A 20,941-nucleotide genomic window follows, 5' to 3' on the forward strand; every position below is an offset into this window, starting at 1 on the left:
TGTTAACCTGGGAAAATATAGTTTTGACAATTTGAATGAATAATAATATTGCAATTTGAAAAAAAAAAAAAAAGTTTAACACTGTTTATATTTACATTTAAAATGTATTTCATGTCTTATTTATATCGTTACAGGTACAGTTAAGATACACGTCAATGGAAATGAAGCATTTCAGTGAATTGTGTGATGGCTAAACACATCTGTGTGTGTGTTTGTGTGTAGACGAGCAGATGTACCGCTGTGAAGACTGCGATGAGCTCTTCTCCTCAACACTTGACCTACGGCGGCACCAGAAGTATTCATGCACCAGCGCGGGCTCCATCTTTGACTCACTGAGAGAGGATTTCAAACAGGAGCGCGAGGACAGCGACGAGCCCGTCCACGAGTGTAAAGACTGTGAGAAGATCTTCCCAAATGAGTACAGGTATATAGACGCCTATAATGACCACTTTTTTAGCACACTTGCAATTCCACGTATCCTACAAGGACGTTACTGATCAACTTGTCCTCTCTTCATCAAGTCTGGGCCAACATATGATAGTCCATACAGAAGAGAGAGAATACAAGTGTGACCAGTGTCCGAAAGCCTTTAACTGGAAGTCCAACCTCATCCGTCACCAGATGTCACATGATAGTGGAAAGCGCTTTGAGTGTGAAAACTGTGATAAGGTACAGCATACCCGGCACGTAAGTTGTGCACTGGACTACACAAAAGCACTATCTGCTTCAGAAATTCTGCTGGTCTTCTTTTAAATGTTTTGATTCATAGTTTTCACCAGACATAAACTGTGTCATTCTAAAACAACAGTGTACTCTTTAAAACAAATGAACTGTATTTTTATGCACTTCTTTCAAATTGCAGGTGTTCACAGATCCCAGCAACCTTCAGCGCCACATCCGCTCGCAGCACGTGGGGGCACGTGCACACACGTGTCCTGAGTGTGGCAAGACATTTGCCACCTCGTCAGGCCTCAAGCAGCATAAGCACATCCACAGCAGTGTCAAACCCTTTATCTGTAAGTTAGAGCATTGGAAGTTAATGATGCTTTTATTTCTGACAGTCATTTTTTTAAATGCCTCTTTTCCTTTTCTTTTTACCCCATCTACCTCTGCATGATCCACTCGTCTCTTTCTTTTCCGTTTTACAGCAGCTGCTTACATTTTTTTGAACCATGCACGCATGCCCAAAATCATATCTGCATTGCTATTAGTTTGATTATGTAATTTGACCCATTCACATGTGCTTTTGTATTAAGGTGTTATGACATGTAGTTTGGACCACTTTACAATAATAAAAATAGCAAATGTGAATTTTGTGGCTCATAATTATGAACCTGAGAATGTTTTTCTGTATTTAAGGTCATGACATTGCACGATCCTTCTTCTCCTTCTATATGAATTTAGTCATTTGTCAAAAAAAAAAAAAAATCAAAGCAGATGCAGTATATTAGGAATATTTTAGTTGTTTTGATTTTTCTCTTCTACAGAAGCCTCATTTTTAAAGCAATTTCATCTGTTTCCATTCTGATATATGTGTTGAAGTTGATTTGGTGTTCACAGTTAGAGACAGTGTTAAAATGGGTTTAACCAGGCCCTGATGGGCTGCGTCTTTTTGTTCCCCCAGGCGAGGTGTGCCACAAGTCCTACACCCAGTTCTCCAACCTCTGCCGCCACAAGCGCATGCATGCTGACTGCCGCACCCAGATCAAGTGTAAGGACTGTGGGCAATTGTTCAGCACTACCTCCTCCCTTAACAAGCACCGCCGCTTCTGTGAGGGCAAAAATCATTATGGGTCTCCTGGAGGGATGTTCAACCCTGGCATCCCCATGAGCTCCAGCCCAATCCTGGCAAAGGCAAAGTCCCATCACCCTCACCTTCCAGGTCTAAACCAGTCAGGTTTGGGATTCGCTGACTACTTTCCCTCCCGACCTCACCATCACACTGGCTTACCCTTCTCCCCAGGACCCCATGGCTTCCCATCCCTCCCACATGGTTTCCCAGGTATCTTTCCACCATCACTGTATCCGCGACCACCTTTATTGCCGGCTAGTCCATTGATAAAGAGCCCATTGGGAAGCAGCAGTCAAGAGGTGAAGCTGCCTCGGAGTCCCCTAGATGCACCTCTAATGTCAATGGCTAGCTCAACAAACAGCAATGGAGGTAATAGTATGAGTCAGGGAGAAGAGAAGGAGAAAGAGAACAAACTGGATTTGTCATCTATAGGAGAAGTCAAGCCAAAATCTAAGATGGTAGACATGTCTGACGGTAGTGACCTTGAAGACGTTAACACCACAAGTGGGACAGATTTGGACACCACCACTGGTACTGCTTCAGGTGATGGTTCTGACCTAGAGAGCGATGGCGACAGTGAACGCGAGAGAAGTGGTAAAAGACGAAAACCATCTGGAGCCATATTAAGTCAAGAAGGCCACCAGTTAGAAGACACAACTAGTGCTTTGATATCAGCTGTGTCTAGTTCTGGAAACATCGCAATTGATCGTCCATTCTTCTCTTCAGCACCATCCCAACACTCCTTCTTCCCTCCCCCTGATGAGCAAGCCCTCCCTCCCTCCACTACAAATGCTAACATAGTCACGACAGATTCTATCAAAGCCATTGCTTCTATTGCTGAGAAATATTTCGGTCCAGGTTTGATTGGTCTTCATCAGGAGAAGAAGATGGGTCCATTGCCCTACAATTCCATGTTTCCTTTCCAGTTCCTACCTAACTTCCATAACTCCCTCTATCCCTTCACCGCCGATCGAGGTGCCCTCAACCCTAGTATGTTCTTTAAGGCAGAGCCCAAGTCCCCTCACGAGCATCTTCACAAGATAGTTTCTGGGGCTTTAGGCACTCCTGTCTCCACAGCGGAGTCACCATTTGATCTCACCACAAAATCCAAGGAGACCAAGTCATCTCTTCCCACCCCACCAAACCCCTCACACCCCAACAGTAGCACTGGGAGCAGTAGTGGACCTTTAGCAAAATCAAGTGGTGAGGAGCAACCTTTGGACCTCAGCATTGGCAGTCGGAGCCGAGGTGGTCATAATGGCGTGGCAGGTGAGCCACAAAATCGAAAGAACCACATGTATGGAGTCGGGAAGGGGGCCTTCATCAAGGATGAAACCCCAGCTGGTTTCCCACACCCCCAGTCCCAGTCATTGCACCATTCCTCCATGCAGCACCAGCAGTCCCAGGCACAGCCGCATCAGCAACATCAACCATCACCCCTACACTATGCCAAGCCCTCAGCATTCTTCATGGACCCCATATACAGGTATTTCAGCCCCGACTAGATCAGAAACAACTATTGCCAAATAAATAACATCAAATCCTTAACCTTTTAATGTTGACACATTGAAGAAGGTAGTGGTACTGTTGGTTAGTGTGTGGTTGGAGGCTGTAGATAAACCTGACCTTGGTACGTAACCCTCTGCCTTGTTGTTGGTCCAGCAGGGTGGAAAAGAGGAAGCTACTTGACCCCGTTGGAGCTCTGAAAGAAAAGTTCCTCAGGCCGTCACCGCCACTCTTCCATCCACAGGTAGACTTTCAACACACACACATACACACAATGCAAAGCTGGACACTACAGCAAGGGAATGCCAAACAGAGGAACTGACCTCCAGGTATTACATAGTAGCTTATTATTCCCAGATGCTATCAACTATTATGTTCATACCATGTATTATGTGAAAATTCCTGACTCCTGCCTCCCACGCTGCAATAACCTGAATTGATAGGGCCCTATGCACCATCATTCCACAGTGTTGATGTTATTTTCTCAAGGGTTCTGTATGATTTCTTCCTTTGTTTATCAGATGGCGCCTGTGTACCTCGTCATTTCTACCTTTTTCAGAAGACAGTCTGTTATTGCAGCCCCTTTGATAATCAGTGACATTGTTCGACTGTCCCTGGACCCTCCCCACCTCTACAAACCTTGATTGCAAGGAGTGATAGTATTAATAAAAGAAAGAATAATAACAATTTGATTCGTAACAAACTACCTCTCCTGGACATGCTAAACTTAGTTGTGGCATTGTTTCATGTTCTCTGAGCCCACAGGCCAGCTAATAACTCAGTCCCCTCCAAGTTTTTTTCTCTGTGGCTGGCTGGCTGGCTAGATAATAGCAGCGTGTCCATCAAGGACATCCTGTGTTTGTGTCCAGGAGAATGGGGGGCTCTCGTTGGGGAAGCGGTTTAATCTGACCTGGAAATCTGTGTCCTCAATCAACTGTGACTTTGCAATACACACGTTAATTTGGTGCATACACAGACAGATAAATGTACACATGGATTTGCATATTTTTAATGTGTACACAATGGTAGTGGTGCAAAAATTACTTTGTTAAACGTCTGGGAAAATACCTTTGACCTTGTTTGTCTCGGTGACCTTGTGACACAAAGGAGAGAAAGTCTCCTTTCACTTCTTGAAACCTCACAGTTTTGATGAATCAATAGTCATGAATGATCAATTTGTATGTGAAGTTCTCACAGGCTCCCATGGAAATACCTTTCATATCGGACCGTCTCAGCTCTGATTCCCCTAGTGATCTAAACACAATGCTACATCTAAATCAGTCTCATGATGAAATCACCCGCTCCACCCGTTCTCAGACTGCGTATAAACACTTCGAGACGGAGTGTCTATCCCTGTCTCTCCCGTCCCGTATTCACTTAAAAAGGAAGGACGTAAGCTGTTTTTGCCAAATAAACTTCTACATAACTGGACGCCTTTGTTCACAAGCTTCTAGGGGAAGCGCCTATCAGTTGGGGGTATTGCAAACTATATTGTACAGGTCCAATCAGAGTTCTTGAATGGCTCATTTAGCCAGTTTGCCAGCCTGCAACAGTAGCTTGGGCAGAGGAGGCTAAGACGGGGGGGGGGAGAACAAAGCAGTGGTTGAAGATGGAAGTGAGCGTGTATGTGGGGTGTGGTGGGGGGGAGGGGGGTGTGCACGGGAGAAATGGTTCTTGAGAGCGATTGTGAAGGTGTTACAGGTCATGGAGGTGACTCGCCTTTGGAACAAACGACAAAGCTAACCACTGATATACTGCTTCCTCAAAGCTTCCGTTCTCTGTCTCTTTCCCTCGCTCCCTGTTTTCTTCTGACATTGTCTTTTTGTTTTCAGTGCTTTTTTTTCTGTTTGAACACAAACACACACATGCACACACACACACACACACACACAGTCTCTCACACACAGACACTTATATACATATATTGTTTCTCTTGAGGTGTGATTAAAGGCCCAGAGTGGAAAATTGAGGTGAAAATATTGAAAGATATGAGGCAGAAATTGAAGATATGATTATACTATTTTTTTTTAGCATTAGCTAAATTTGCCTTTTTCTATGTCAAGAGCTGAGTCAGCTCTATGGAGGCCACCTTTTTGGACTACTATTTTTTTTCTCACAATAGCCCATAATAGACCTCTTTTGAGTTTTGATGCAAAGGCTGTTCTCCAACACACTTGAAAGGGAGGGGTGAGGTGAGGTTGCTAAATGTTGAAATTCACATACTGTACCTTTAATAGCTTGTCATTACAGGTAAAAAAACGACACCCTTAATACAGTCATAATACTAATAAACTGGGGTTGAGTGACATTATTGCACCTTTAAAATTGAATAATGTCTTTAATCTCATCAAAACATTTGAACATACTTTACTCTTTCTTGCAGATGTCAGCCATGGAGACGATGACAGAGAAACTGGAGAGCTTTGGCGCATTAAAACTTGATGCACCGCCCAATTCACTGCAACATTCATCTCATCCACTGTTCAACTTCCGCTCGCCACCACCTTCTCTCTCAGACGCCATCCTCCGCAAGGGCAAGGAGCGCTACGCCTGCAGGTTTGTGTCACCGACCACATGTAATTTAACAACTGTTTACAGTATGATGCTCATCTTTCTACTCCTCCCTTTCAGGTACTGTGGGAAAATATTCCCTCGTTCAGCAAACCTCACCAGGCACTTGCGGACACACACAGGGGAGCAACCCTACAGGTAATGTGTTTTATTTTATTTATTTTTTTATGTCTTTATGTCTGCTTGTTTGACTTTTTACACACTGCTGTCACTTTTGCTGTGGGACTTTTTTTTGTTGTTTTCAGTTTTGTTTTTCAAAATATGCAAACTTAGGCAATCTGTGGGATTTTTATTAGATATCATACTAGACATGAGCAATCCTAGGGTAGATTTTCTTAATATATAATCTCATAATACAATTCAATGTGTCTTGTTTAAATAACATTCATTAAGTCGGGCTTGGTAGCTGACCAGTAACCACAGCTATTCCTGCTCTAATTTTACTTATAGTAAGTGATTTCAGTATGTGTATGTTTGTACTTAGATCATTGCAAAATTGTTTACATTTGCACTTTCTTTACAAGACCACAAGATCTTTTTTCAAATGATATTTGCCTGAAGGAGTTTCTTGCTCACCTCCAGTTATGGATCATGAAATCGCTATGAACACTTCTTCAGTACTTCAGTCCTTGCTTTCTGTGCCTCTCTGATTCAATTTTTACCCTCATCCATTTCTTTCGCTCTCTTTCGGCAGGTGTAAATACTGTGACCGCTCGTTCAGCATCTCATCCAATCTCCAACGTCACGTCCGCAACATCCATAACAAGGAGAAACCCTTCAAGTGTCACCTGTGCAACCGCTGCTTTGGTCAGCAAACCAACCTTGACCGCCATCTCAAAAAGCATGAGCACGAAAACATTCCTGGTCAGTTTGCAACGTGTGTGACTCAGTTTTCTCTGTGAGGCTTTGGAAGCTGAATTGCAGTTTAAAATGAACGAAAAAGGGCCTTTTTATTTTGTTTGCAGAAGTGTGTCCCATGAGAGGAAGGAATAGACATTTTGACCTGGGATTGACAGTGTTGTTAACATTTCTAAATTTAAAAATTACACTGTTTTGAAACAAGGCAGTGCAATTGGAGCAGTAAACCACTGTGATATCACCAACATGCAAACTGAATTTCTAAAGAAAAACACAAGGGATACCATTGTTTTAAATGAGTATGTTAATTAGATGCAATTTATGAATAAGTTCCTCATGGCAGAGAGACCAGATGTGTCCTGATGTGTCCTAAACTTGTAATCTGAACACCCAATTCTGAGTTAAACTGAATAATGCATATGCTAAAACGATTTATTGTAAATGACTGGAGACTGGATCCTGCTGGCAAAGTAGTATTTTTACATGCACTTTCATTGAAAATGTTATGTGCTGCAGTATCCTTAACTTAAACATAAACATGGACATACATATGTTTTGTGAATTGCACCTAAAATAATCCCCAGATACATCCAAGAGCAGTGTCAGGAAATCCACAACAAAGAAAACAAAATGTAAAACAAAATGAAGGGGAAAATATATTTTTCTAAATCTATAAATGTTACCTTAATATGAGGTCTAGAGTAAAGTTTGACTTTGACTACACACAGCGGCCAACAGTGGAAGACTGTGGCTGAGCTGGGCATCTTTGTGTGTGTGTGTGTGTGTGCCTGCATATTCAGCACAGTGCTGCCAGTAAACAGTATGTCTGATCAGTTCAGACTGGATGGGAGGAGAGGACCAGTGTTACATGAGCAAGACAACAGGGGGGAAAATTAGCCGCACAGCACTAGATCATTTAAGTCAAACATGCTTAGGGGGAAAAAAGCAGAGGAGTTCACTTCTCTTTTTTCAGGATAGAGCTTTTTCTTCTACTGCTCCAGAAACAGAAAAACATAGGTGTAGATTTTTGCTGTAGATTAATTTTAAGCCAAAATGTAAGTCTCTCTTTTAGTCAACCCTTTTCTTTAACCAAAGAACAAAACAAACAAAACAGTGCCTTAGCTATTATATTAAAATATGAATAATTGCAAAATAACTCTTATGATATTTTGCATGTCTTTTGTACTCATCTGTTATTCATGTCTGACGATCATCAAACTAATCATCCTCCTGTGTTTGGATGTGTGTGTGTGTGTGGCTGGTGTGTTTGTCTATGTGTGTGTGTGTGTGTGTGTGTGTGTGTGTGTGTGTATGTGTGCATGCTTTCCCCAACAGTGAGCCAACAGTCCGGGATGCTTTCCAACCTAGGAACCACGATCTCCTCGCCAAACTCGGAGCCAGACAATCATGCACTTTTAGACGAGAAGGAGGACTCGTACTTCTCAGAAATCCGCAACTTTATTTCCAACAGTGAGATGAACCAGGCCTCCAGCTCCATGGATAAGAGGTAACAGAAAACATGTTTGCACAAACCACATTTGTATTAAGATTTCTGCAAAGCTCTTCAGTGATTACATTTGATTCAGGAGGCTACTCCTCTCTGCTTCATGCCAAGCTCTAATTCTTAGCCAGACCTCATCCTAAATCTAATCTCAATCCAAACTCTGACGAGAGCAGTCAAATGACTTCACTTTGTCGAGCTGTCAGATGACATTTAGTCTCAACAGGTACTGATGTGCAGAAAAACACAGCTCTTCAACAGCTGTGGTCACACATCTGTAGCTTCTTCCATCCCCATGTCGCTCCGTTCATGCTATTCCTTAGTGTACAGTGCTCTCTAGTGGACTGAAGATGCCTGGCAGTGGTGGCCAACTCCAAAGTCCAAGCTACGCTTTTACATGTCAGCAGTAGTCTCATTTAGTTAATGTCTTGAAATTGATCAATTCAACCTGCTAAATACATTTGAGGAAAATTAAACAAAGAATCTTTTTCAGAAATGTAACATTTTCTGTCATTTATGTTTCAGCTCAGTTCAGAGGTTTATTGTCATTGTTGCAGTTGGCATTACAAAAACACACAAGAAACACAGTGAGCAAAGACACACAGCACAAACATGCTTGCCTTTAAACAATCCCAATCAAAACTAATAGTTTATAAAAAAAACTATAAATAAAGTACAATAAAAACAATAATAACAGTGAAAACACTGAGAAAACTGTATCTCTGTCCAGAGAGAAGAGGAATTACTTCATCCAGAACTGGACGAAATGGCATCTGTGACTCAAGTTTCATTTTGTGCATAGAATCTCGGGACAAAAGATGTCTTTCAAAATAATGCAATACATACATACTGAATAATTTAGAACACAACATCATCTCCACCTTCCCGCTTTGAGCACACTACGTGTTGACTGTAGTATGAATCCAGTATCGCCAATCACATCTAAAACTTAAGCAGTTTATACCTGATGAATGCTGCTGTAGTTGATAGATAGTGTTTTACATGAACTATAACTAAATGGTGGGTGACTTTATTAAAGGGGTCTAAGCTCTGAGGTATTGTAAAAGTTAGTTTGCCCTCTTTTCTTGACTCTACTCTTCATTTTTCTCTCCTTCGTGCAGTGAATTCCTTTCTGGTAGTCTCACTGTCTGTCTGTCTGTCTGTCTCTTCCTCCATCACCCCCCCCTCTTGTCAACACACATTACAGCCAGCAGACCCAGTGGCAATTAAGCCCCTCTGCCATCTGGGATCAATACTGAGTCTCATCCACAACAAACTGGCCTGACATTTTAATATCTGTAATTCAGCCTAAGTGTTATGCTTTCTGTCCTCCCACCAGACAGCCCACTGTTTATTCTCCCTCTGAGTGACTGAAGTCAAACACCAAACGCAAACACACATTCATGGCTGACTATCTGTAATTGCCCTTAACGGCCCTCACAATGTAGTTCTTGCTCCTTTTTTTCAACTTCACAGCCAGTCAAAATAAAAGTCAGTGGTAGCGCTACGTTTTACACCAAAAAAAAAAAGAAAACTTTGTCTGACTAGTTTCCAAGCTGAGGACATCACAGAGGCTGAGGCAGAGTTGGGGATCTTAGGTGCACATGAATATTTCCATCGTTGTGGTGTTGAAGGACAAAATGTTATCTGTCTCCTCAGGTCATAATTAGGGCTGGAATGATGACCCAAGCTCTATAGTTTGTATGAATCTAAAGTTGGAGCTGTTGGGGCTTCAGTGGTGGGCAGTTTGGACCCTGAGGGGGACTTGGGTTGAGGCATTTATCTAGGAGATCCACTGATGATGGAGCTCTTCCCCCTTCCATTGGCTGTGCCCATACTCCAAGCCCGCTAACACAAACACCCAGCTGACGTGTTTAGACTAAATGACAAAACCCAGGGCCCCCATGTCAGAGCTTCACTTTTTTCCCTTGTACACAGGCAGGGAGTTTTTTCCCTGCCAACCAGCTCTGCAATTTGATTATAGTGATATTTAATCTAGATTGAAAGAGGAGAACACCCCCCCCCCAAAAAAAAAAGAAAAGTCTCCCTACTTCCATTTACCCACCCACTGTGTGTGACCCAATCCTGTCCCTGCGTACCCCGTCCCAGAGGTAATCCTGTCCGATTTGATAAATGTCCACTGTGATGCAGAAAAATGGAGGGGGTAAATTTGGCGTCCCAGAGGAAATGATATCATGAGCCATGACATCGTGGTCTGGGGGTGATGGAGGGGGAGTCAGGGTGCTGGCTGGAAAATGTACATATGGCAGGTCATAATGGCGGCGTGCTGATAGCCTGTTTGCAGATCAGCCATCGTCTTCCCTCAGTCGCACAAAGTATGTTCCACCAATTACGGACTGCAGAGGAACCAGACTGAAGCGGGCCATCTCCTGCTCCGCTCCCGAGGAGCCGACCAATTAATCATGTGCAGCCATTTGAAAAGTGCTCCGCAAACAGTGTCAGCACCCATGTTGTTTGGGTGGACGCTGGAGTTGAACTGTTCATGCCGTCAACAGATTATTTATGTTTCGCTCCCTCTCTCCCTCTCTCTCTCTCTCCCTCTCTCTCTCTCTTTGCCCACGATGAGTCATGTCCTTAGCTGGTCAGGAAATGGCAATAGCCTCCCAGCCCTGGACTAAATCCAGAGAACAAACAAAGAAAATAACATCTTCTCACTTTGAAATTGTTGTTCTGTGACTAATTGAGCACTCAGCAATTGAATTATGCGGGCAGAGATCTGTACTGTAGTTCCTCTATTGCATATTATGCGCTTACTGGTTGACTCAAAGACTCACATTCACGTTGTCTAGAAGGGGCTATTTGCAATATTAAAACATGGTTTTGACTTTTGCACAAGATATTTCTTCATCAGCAAACCTAACATGAATCCTTAAAGCATTTCAGGCAGAAAGATGGTTCAAATGTGCTGCTAGTCAAATAAAAGACATAATACATAATACGTACATAATGTTACCTCACTTGCCAACACACCGTGTTCTTCATATTAACCTTACAGGTGTTAATTAAACTGTTGTTGTGACTGAGGATCACAACAACAAATCCTAATAAAAATATTAATTTGCTTCTCTTATTTCTTGCCGCTCATTATTAACCCTTCAAACACATTCAGGCTGCTTTTTTCCCATTACTATGTTAAAATGTATATACAGCGGCTATAAGAATGTGCAATATAGAGTGTTTTGTGTCCCTTTTTTTCCAGCACAACCTGTAGGCAATCTGATGAAAAATAGTTTGTATTTTATTTTCTATAACTATACAAACACACCTGAGCAAAAATCACTCGACATTTGGAAATACACAGTTAAAGTCCAAGTTCAGAGTTCGCTTGGCTACAAAAACAAAAGAAAAAGGGTCTATTTTGTGACTATTACATCGCTACACCCGTTAATAAAATGCAGAAGAAGACTAAAAATGCATTTTGTAAAGCCTGGAGATTTTGACCTATAAACACACACCCTGGGATGTCTATATAAAGAGTTGTGTATTATTGTATTATTATTAATTTACCAAGGGTCCACCAGTGGCACAATGTTTTTCCCACAACAAACAGGCAGAACCACAGACTGGCTGCACTGTAAATACCTTTCCAGAGCTGTCCTTAATACTCTGACTAAGTGGAAGTTATTAACACACTGTGATTTTGATCCCTCTGCAGGTCAGATCAGGCTGAGGAAGAACGTCCACCAAACCACAGTTTGTCTAACTCCAAGCTCGGGCTCCAGGTGCTGGAGGAAGAGGAAGAGGAAGTGGAGGGTGACGATGAGGAGGAGGAGGAAGGCAGTCTGACAGAGAAGTCTCACGACGAGGCGCCCGAGTCCCCGTCTCCTGTCACAACAGGAGTGTACGAAGAGGAGGAGGAAGAAGAAGAGATGGAGACGGCTCCGTTGGCTATGAGCTACGAACACACGCGCAGGTAATTTTCTTCTTCAGGACACAGGAATCCATAAAAGTGAACTGTGTCAGAGAAACGACACCAGTTTCTGTTCCCGTGCAAATGCAGGAACAGCACTACCATCTAAGGACAGAGATAGAAATAGATTGAACATTTAGATTGCCCTCACAGAGATAGGTTTCTACTCGACTCCTCTCTCCTTTTCCTTCAACCCTATCCCTTTATTATTAACCTAACTTCTCCTTTTCTCTCTATTGTGTCTCTTACCTACATTCCTTTAACTCCCTCCATTGCATTAACTCTCTGTCCGTGCCATTTCTACACTTCTACATCCATCTGTTTTTCAACCCTCCCACCCAATTTGCTATATTTCTGCCATCCATCCATCCATCACTCGCCGTGCAGGTGTTTAGAGGAGGAGGGCTCTCTCTTGGACCTGGAGGGTCTGCCCAGCTTCCCCAAGAGCCTGGACGGGCTACGTAAAGCAGCCAGTGAGGAGCAACCCTTTGATGTGAAAGACATATTTAACACTTCACTAGAGTCGGAGGCATTGAAAGAGACATTGTACAGGCAGGCTAAAACCCAGGTATGTGGCCCAGTTTGGGATGTCCACACAGACACGACCTGAGTACATATGAGGGACAAAGTGAATCGTGTAAACACAGCGATGAGGGATACGATGGGTGGTTGGTGATCCAGTTCATGAAGCTGCACCGTGTCTTGACCCTCTTTCATCTGTTTTTTTTAACCTTTTAACATCTTCCCTGTGAACTGCTCTTGTCTTTTCTATAATTATCCGTTTTAATGAAGAATCAGTTCAGATAATATAGGATCACTGACAGCTTGTAACAACTTAAGTGTACTGGGAACACCACGAGAAATGAAGCTGTCGTTACCAACGGTGATGCTAAGGCTACATAAACAGGGCCCGAGTTGTTGTAGGTCACAGCATAAGTAGAGAAGCGTTTTGATTGATTTGTTTTATTTACATTTGTTTGCAATGAAGTATCAACATCTGGACTTTGACAAAACGTTTTTTCAATGCAAATTTTTACAAAATCAGTTTGGACAAAGAGTTGCTTGACACAGTAATGTGAATTAGCCTGATCGTCTTCTTGCGGTTGAAGGGTTAAGAAGATTTAAGATTATTTTTATTTGTTCGATTCACTATGAAGTGTTTCTTTAAATCTGTCACTGAAGATTTTCTCAACATACAACAAGCACCAGCTTCACAAAACACTACCAAGACCAGGCAGCCAATCATGAGCACTGTTCGATATCGGTCAAAGCATAAGTACATGCTGGATGCTCATGGCTCACTGACGTTGGGCAACAAACATGATATTTTTCGATATCTGATACCACAAAGAGTCTGAGACACAGCCCTGCTAAAGAAAGTGTTTGAAAATATCGAACCTTGACGTTTTCTCTTGTTAAACTTCCCCTGTCTCCTCATGTAGGCTTATGCAATGATGCTGTCTCTCTCGGAGAACAACCCTTTGCACGCGCCCTCCCAGAACTCTCTGGACGCTTGGCTGAGCATGGGAGGTGGACCGTCCGAGACAAGCAGCTATCACCCACTCAACCACATCTAGACGAGGAAGAGAAGAGGTGGGAACAAGAGTAGGTGGGACAAAAGTTTCGTAAAATGGACAGAAACAAGATTGAGTGGACATGAGTAGCGAGAAGACACGGAGTCCCCGGAGAATTCAATGTCCCACACAGTCAAGAGGGGAAGAGTGTGTAAGTGTGCGTGCGTGTGTGTGTGTATGTGCGTGCGTGTGTGTAAGAGAGAAAAAGATAGAGGCTATCCCGAGGTGATGGGTCTCCCAAGAATCCGTCAAAGCGAAAGCACTGCTAAGCTCCTGTCGATGTGAAGGACATGACGACTGCTTCTCAACCTCATTGAAACTCTGCATCACTCTGATCCTCCCCAAGTCCACAAGGCTCACTCCACTCCACAGAGGCCCAGCGTGAGGCTCTTTTAAAGACACTTAATGACTAGTATGTCTCTAAAGTCTGTGCACACCACCTTCTACAAGCACTGCAGCATCAGCACTGCATCAGCACTGCTTGTCCACAGGGTGGTGCTGTTTCGCCGGGAACATAGTGAGCGCGTGCACTACTGTCTCCAGGTTTCCCCCACCAATCATGGGCAACACATTTACTGATCTCGTTTCAGTTGTAAGTGCAGAATTAACAACAGCACCACACTAAATGTTACTTGAGCAAATGACAGTTCCATTAGACTGTTTTGATTTTTTTTTTTTTTTTTTTTTCTAAATGATTAAATGGAGAATGATGTTCAATGTTCAAATGTGCACAGCAACTGGTGATTTTAATGAACTATCGGGGACACTAGCCATTGTAATTGGTTACCCAATTTGATCATGCTGAATATGAATTTAAATCACGCTCAAAAATTGAGTAAGTCTCTCTCTGCTTGTTAATTTCATTGTCATCTGTTAATTTTATTTACTTACTTTCCTCTTAGATACCACAGTATTGTTTCTTTGTAGGCACTACAGTGCTAAATTGTTAATATAATTATTTTTAGAGGAGGACCAAAATTGTATGATATTGTCATATGATGTACAAAATAACCTAGATGTTCATAGCAAGATTGGTATGTGCCAAAAAAAAAAAATAACCCATAGAAAATGTTTTGTTCTCTGACAATCATTTCATGTCCAAGGGGCTTGCATTTGCTGTCATAGTTGTTTTTTTTTGGTTCCCTTATTACGCTCTTATATATTTGAGTTCAGACGTGTGTGTATGTATTTATTTCTGGTTGTTTTGTCATGACTGGAGAAGTGAAAATGAAGAAAAGTCATTGTATCCCTCTTTTCTTGTTGCTGAAGGAATGAACGCCTATCAGAAACATGGGGGAGATTCTGAATCTCTGGTTTTGACGAGTTAGTGTGCCAAAATAGAAAGAAACCCATGAAATAAACTGCTTTTTATTTATGGTGACAGATAGTTGTAGCTAGTTTTAGAACATATTTGGCATTGCAATGTCCTGCAGTGTTTTCTTTTTTTCCCCCCCAGTTAAACCATTTTAACCCAATATGCTGAAAGTGTTTGTTCAAATTGACTAAAGTAATGGATGCGGCAGGCCTGGACAAGGACATTGTCACACTGTTGAATCTGTGGTTATCACATTAACCTCCTTTTCCCTCTGTTCTCTTTTTAAAATCCCATGTCCTATATTACATGGTCCAAAAGTCACATGTGCATGAACATTTGGTCATGAAATAAGGAAGGCAAGCTCTCATGAAACAAAAAGAGAGAGAGAGTAAAATAATCATGGATAGTATTAAAAATGGACATTATTTTCTGCTGGTCAGTCCCTCCTACATATATAAGAAAGTATCTCATTGATTCTGGACAGGGAAAACGGAAACGGTGAGCAGGAGTTTAATGTTATGGTATATTCCCTGTTCTTTCTGAGATCATACTGAAAACTCATTCCCTGTGGTCCACACACACGGTGACTGTGAGCCATGAGTCATTTACTGTAGATAACTGTAGATAGCTGCAGGAGGCAGAGGGTGAGTATTGTTGATTGATTATTGTTGCCTTGGTCCTTCCTGCGCACTGGGACTTTGAGAACTTGGCCTGATGCTGTATTTTCAAACTAGCACTTAAACTACGTGGGTCCAAGCCATTCATCGACCAGGCTTAGGTCTCTAGAGCTGAGAACACACATCCATTTCCAGACTAGTTTCATTAGATGAGCGGCTCATGCTCAAATCTGAAATGGAAGCACTGTCATTTTTCTGCTGCATCATCTCATTTTTAAAGAAAAAAAACAAAACAAACAAAACAAAAACAGGAGTCTCTCTTTTTCTTAAATCTACTAAATGAGATTTCCTTCATGATAAACACACAGTTTTCAGCTCGTGGTTTTAAAATGTAAAGACTTGGGTTGCTAAGTTTTTTGGTTGACTAGATGTAATAATTCATGTCATGGACTACTGTATTAAGCACGCGCTGTGTAAAAAAAAAAAAATAAATAAAAGGAATTGAAGGCATTGAAGTATTCCATTTCGCCAACTTCAGAAAGTATTCCGACAGATGGTCGCTGAAATTTATTTCAGCATAATAGAACGTGGTTGCTGTCCCCCCCCCCCCCCCCCACTGTTACAGGAGGAGTTAAAATATACATATTGTTTCTTTTTGACTGTATAGTATTTTAAAGAATGAAAAACAATGGTGCATTTGTCTGAAGAAGAAAAAAAAATCAATGAAAAATATGGGTTTAAATGGATGGTGCTTGTTTTGTTTGAATCTGAGTTGTATATCGCCTCTGTTATGTTTATTGAAAACAAACAAAAAGATATTGTGCATGACGTGTTTAGCAGTCATAATGATGTCCATTTGTGAAATGTGTATCGATTCAAAAAATCCGAAAAAAAAAAGAAAGAAAAAAATTATCCGTAGATGCACTTATTGTACATGTGGTTAGGTTAGTAGGTTTGACTTCAAGTTTTTTTGACTGCCTTACCGGTGTTTGGGCAGTTGGCTCTGAAAGACATAGTAAAGACTTGTGGGAGAAGACAAAATGAAAAACAATAAAGGATTGTAGACTAATGTTGAACAATTCTAAAATTGCAGTTCTTTTGATGCTTGTGATTATTGAAGATGTACTTTAGAGAAATTTCATTGAAAAAGATATGACTGATGATAATTCTGTAGAATAGCAATGTATACCAAATGTAATCTTTCCAATGCTATGAAGAATTTATACATGAAATTGATATGCAATAAAACCTGTGTGCTTTTTAATGAGTGGCTCACTGTGTATTTGTGAACCATGACAAAAAATAATAATAATAATAACAACTCGCTAACACTTAGCATACCAGACCTTTATTAGTAATTCATGTCGTAATAGAGGTAGAATAAGGTGTCAATACATGCTTAATAATTACTAATAAAGGGTCTGTTTATGCATGTTAGTGAGTGAATATGGAACACATAGTGAATATGTGTTCCCTAATCTAAAGTGTTACCAATAACTCTTTAGTTGTGGCCTAAAAAGAATGAAAGAGTTTGTCGATTAATCATTTACATAATTTATCAAATAAAACCAACTATTTACAGTATCTGGATTTACATAATAATATCACCAATATTATATTCTTGTAAGAGCCATAGATTGAAAATTGATATTTTAGTCTTGAAGTAAACAAGAAAAGCTTTATTTAAATCCATTTAAAAACAAATGTCTGAACTGAGCATACAAACAATACAAAAATGAACAGAAAAAATTTACAAAAGTCACATTAGACTATTTAGAATGAACAGAAATTCAGTGATTATTAGGTCTTTAATAAGTAATTTTATGTTTATTGTATGTCTTTTGAAGGAATAAAGTGAATCTGCAGCTATGACAGTGAGCTCTTATCGATAATAATCCATACAAGCTTTTAAAATGTATTTACGTAGAAATTTTAAACAAAAACTGGAATGTTTAAATTCACACATATTTTTTCCATTTCACATCTCACACAGTGATCTCACGCAGGTGACCATTGAAGTTGCTATGGTGATTTCCATCATCATAAATCCTTGTGTTCATTCTTACAGAAAGAGGTGCATTACTTGGGCCATGTGTTATCTGGCAAAGGTGTTTCCACTCACCCCAGCGAGATTGAAACATCGTTTTTCCCTTCCCTTCATTTTGGAGGTTGACGTGAGCCATGGTGGCTTGGGAGTGGTGCTCTCTCAGGAACAAGCAGCAAAGGTAAGGTAAGGTAAGGCCAATAACCTACGCTAATCGAGGTTTGAGGTCTACAGAAAGGAACAGGGCAAACCACAGTTCCATGAAGCTTGAGTTCTTGGCCCTTAAGAAAGAGGAGTAACCAGAATACTGACACCTTGTCTCGTGAGTACTCACCTGGTCCTCGGGATGTGGCGACCATGTTTCCAGGTACTCCCATGCCCAAGCCTTTGCAGCAAGCTCTGAGATTTGTCTGCTGATGTTAAACCACCATTGGCTCAACATTGACACCATTGAGCCAATGGTGTCATGCATGTGAAACTGCAAAAGATGTCGATTTTGGACGACATGCTACACTATAATTTTATTGAATGATTTTTGATGTCAAACTTTACTATGAATTTTCTGACCGATTTTGGACGACATACTATACTATGACTTTTTTGAACGATTTTGGACGACATACTATACTATGACATTTTTGACCGATTTTGGACGACATACTATACTATGACATTTTTGACCGATTTTGGACGACATACTATACTATGACTTTTTTGACCGATTTCAGACGACACACTATGCTGTGACTTTTTTGACCGATTTTGGACGACATACTATACTATGACTTTTTTGACCGATTTTGGACGACATACTATACTATGACTTTTTTGAACGATTTTGGACGACATACTATACTATGACATTTTTGACCGATTTTGGACGACATACTATACTATGACATTTTTGACCGATTTTGGACGACATACTATACTATGACTTTTTTGACCGATTTCAGACGACATACTATGCTGTGACTTTTTTGACCGATTTTGGACGACATACTATACTATGACTTTTTTGACCGATTTTGGACGACATACTATACTATTACTTTTTTGACCGATTTTGGACGACATGCTACACTATGATTTTATTGAACGATTTTTGGAGGACATTTTGGAGGACTTTTTTGGCCGATTTTGGATGACATGCTGTACTATGACTTTTTTGACAGATTTTGGACTACATGCTATACTCTGACTTTTTGACCGATTTTGGACGACATAATATACTATGACTTTTTCGACTGATTTTGGACGACATACTATACTATGACATTTTTTGGTGATTTTGTACTACATGCTATACCCAGACTTTTTTAACAGATTTTGGACAACATGCTATACTATGACTTTTTTGACCGATGTTGAACGACATACTATACTATGACATTTTTGACCGATTTTGGACTACATGCTATACTATGACTTTTTTGACCGATTTCGGAAGACATGCTATACTATGACTTTTTTGACCGATTTGGGAGGACATGCTATACTATGACATTTCTGACTAATTTTGGACGACATGCTATACTATGACGTTTTTGACCGATTTTGGACGACATACTATACTATGACATTTTTTGGTGATTTTGACTTTTTTGACAGATTTTGGACTACATGCTATACTATGACTTTTTTGACCGATTTCGGAAGACATGCTATACTATGACTTTTTTGACCGATTTGGGAGGACATGCTATACTATGACATTTCTGACTAATTTTGGACGACATGCTATACTATGACGTTTTTGACCGATTTTGGACGACATACTATACTATGACATTTTTTGGTGATTTTGTACTACATGCTATACCCTGACTTTTTTGACAGATTTTGGACAACATGCTATACTATGACTTTTATGACCGATGTTGAACGACATACTATACTATGACATTTTTGACTGATTTTGGACTACATGCTATACTATGACTTTTTTTACCGATTTTGGACGACATGCTATACTGTGACATTTTTGACCGATTTGGGACGACAGGCTATACTATGACATTTTTGACCAGTTTTGGACGACATACTATACAATGACTCTTTGACTCATTTTGGACACATACTATACTATGACTTTTTTGACAGATTTTGGACGACATACTATACTATGACATTTTTTGGTGATTTTGTACTACATGCTATACCCTGACTTTTTTGACAGATTTTGGACAACATGCTATACTATGACTTTTATGACCGATGTTGAACGACATACTATACTATGACATTTTTGACTGATTTTGGACTACATGCTATACTATGACTTTTTTTACCGATTTTGGACGACATGCTATACTGTGACTTTTTTGACCGATTTTGGACAACATGCTATACTATGACTTTTTTGACCGATTTTGGACGACATGCTATACCGTGACTTTTTTGACCAATTTTGGACGACATGCTATACTATGACTTTTTTGACCGATGTTGAACGACATACTATACTATGACATTTTTGACCGATTTTGGACGACATGCTATACTATGACTTTTTTGACCGATGTTGAACGACATACTATACTATGACATTTTTGACCGATTTTGGACTACATGCTATACTGTGACATTTTTGACCGATTTGGGACGACAGGCTATACTATGACATTTTTGACCAGTTTTGGACGACATACTATACTATGACTCTTTGACTCATTTTGGACACATACTATACTATGACTTTTTTGACAGATTTTGGACAACATACTATACTATGACTTTTTTGACTCACTTTGGAGGACATACTATACTTTGACTTTTTTGACCGATTTTGGACGACATACTATACTATGACTTTTTTGACCGATTTTGGACGACATGCTACACTATGATTTTATTGAACGATTTTTGATGTCAAACTATATTATGACTTTTTTAACCAATATTGGACGACATACTATACTATGAATTTTCTGACCGATTTTGGACGACATACTATACTATGACTTTTTTGACTCATTTTGGAGGACATACTATACTACGACATTTTTGACCGATTTTGGACGACTTACTATCCTATGACTTTTTTGGCCGATTTTGGATGACATGCTAGACGATGACTTTTTTGACAGATTTTGGACTACATGCTATACTCTGACTTTTTGACTAATTTTGGACGACATACTATGCTATGACTTTTTTGACCGATTTTGGACGACAGGCTATAGTATGACTTTTTTAACCGATTTTGGACAACATGCTATACTATGTCTTT

The 20,941-nt window shown here is 40.5% G+C and overlaps 1 protein-coding gene across 9 annotated transcripts in view; it reads left to right on the forward strand.

The window, feature by feature from the left end:
- The window catches only part of prdm16 (PR domain containing 16), a 166,119-nt gene extending 149,190 nt beyond the window's left edge, over positions 1 to 16,929 (forward strand). For 3 of the 9 annotated variants that reach the window (XM_058642850.1, XM_058642852.1, XM_058642858.1), the window contains 12 exons: positions 223 to 424; positions 522 to 687; positions 863 to 1,016; positions 1,592 to 3,278; positions 3,455 to 3,542; positions 5,682 to 5,854; positions 5,930 to 6,007; positions 6,564 to 6,733; positions 8,063 to 8,234; positions 11,905 to 12,162; positions 12,547 to 12,727; positions 13,602 to 16,929. In XM_058642850.1, the coding sequence (XP_058498833.1) occupies positions 223 to 424; positions 522 to 687; positions 863 to 1,016; positions 1,592 to 3,278; positions 3,455 to 3,542; positions 5,682 to 5,854; positions 5,930 to 6,007; positions 6,564 to 6,733; positions 8,063 to 8,234; positions 11,905 to 12,162; positions 12,547 to 12,727; positions 13,602 to 13,736 (3,464 nt within the window). In that variant the 3' untranslated portion in view covers positions 13,737 to 16,929. The remainder of the gene's footprint in view (positions 1 to 222; positions 425 to 521; positions 688 to 862; positions 1,017 to 1,591; positions 3,279 to 3,454; positions 3,543 to 5,681; positions 5,855 to 5,929; positions 6,008 to 6,563; positions 6,734 to 8,062; positions 8,235 to 11,904; positions 12,163 to 12,546; positions 12,728 to 13,601) is intronic. The other 6 variants (XM_058642851.1, XM_058642855.1, XM_058642854.1 and 3 more) reach the window with 6 other exon arrangements.
- The last annotated feature ends 4,012 nt before the right edge of the window (positions 16,930 to 20,941 follow it).

This window comes from Solea solea, chromosome 11 (assembly GCF_958295425.1).
Source record: "Solea solea chromosome 11, fSolSol10.1, whole genome shotgun sequence".
NCBI lineage: Eukaryota > Metazoa > Chordata > Actinopteri > Pleuronectiformes > Soleidae > Solea > Solea solea.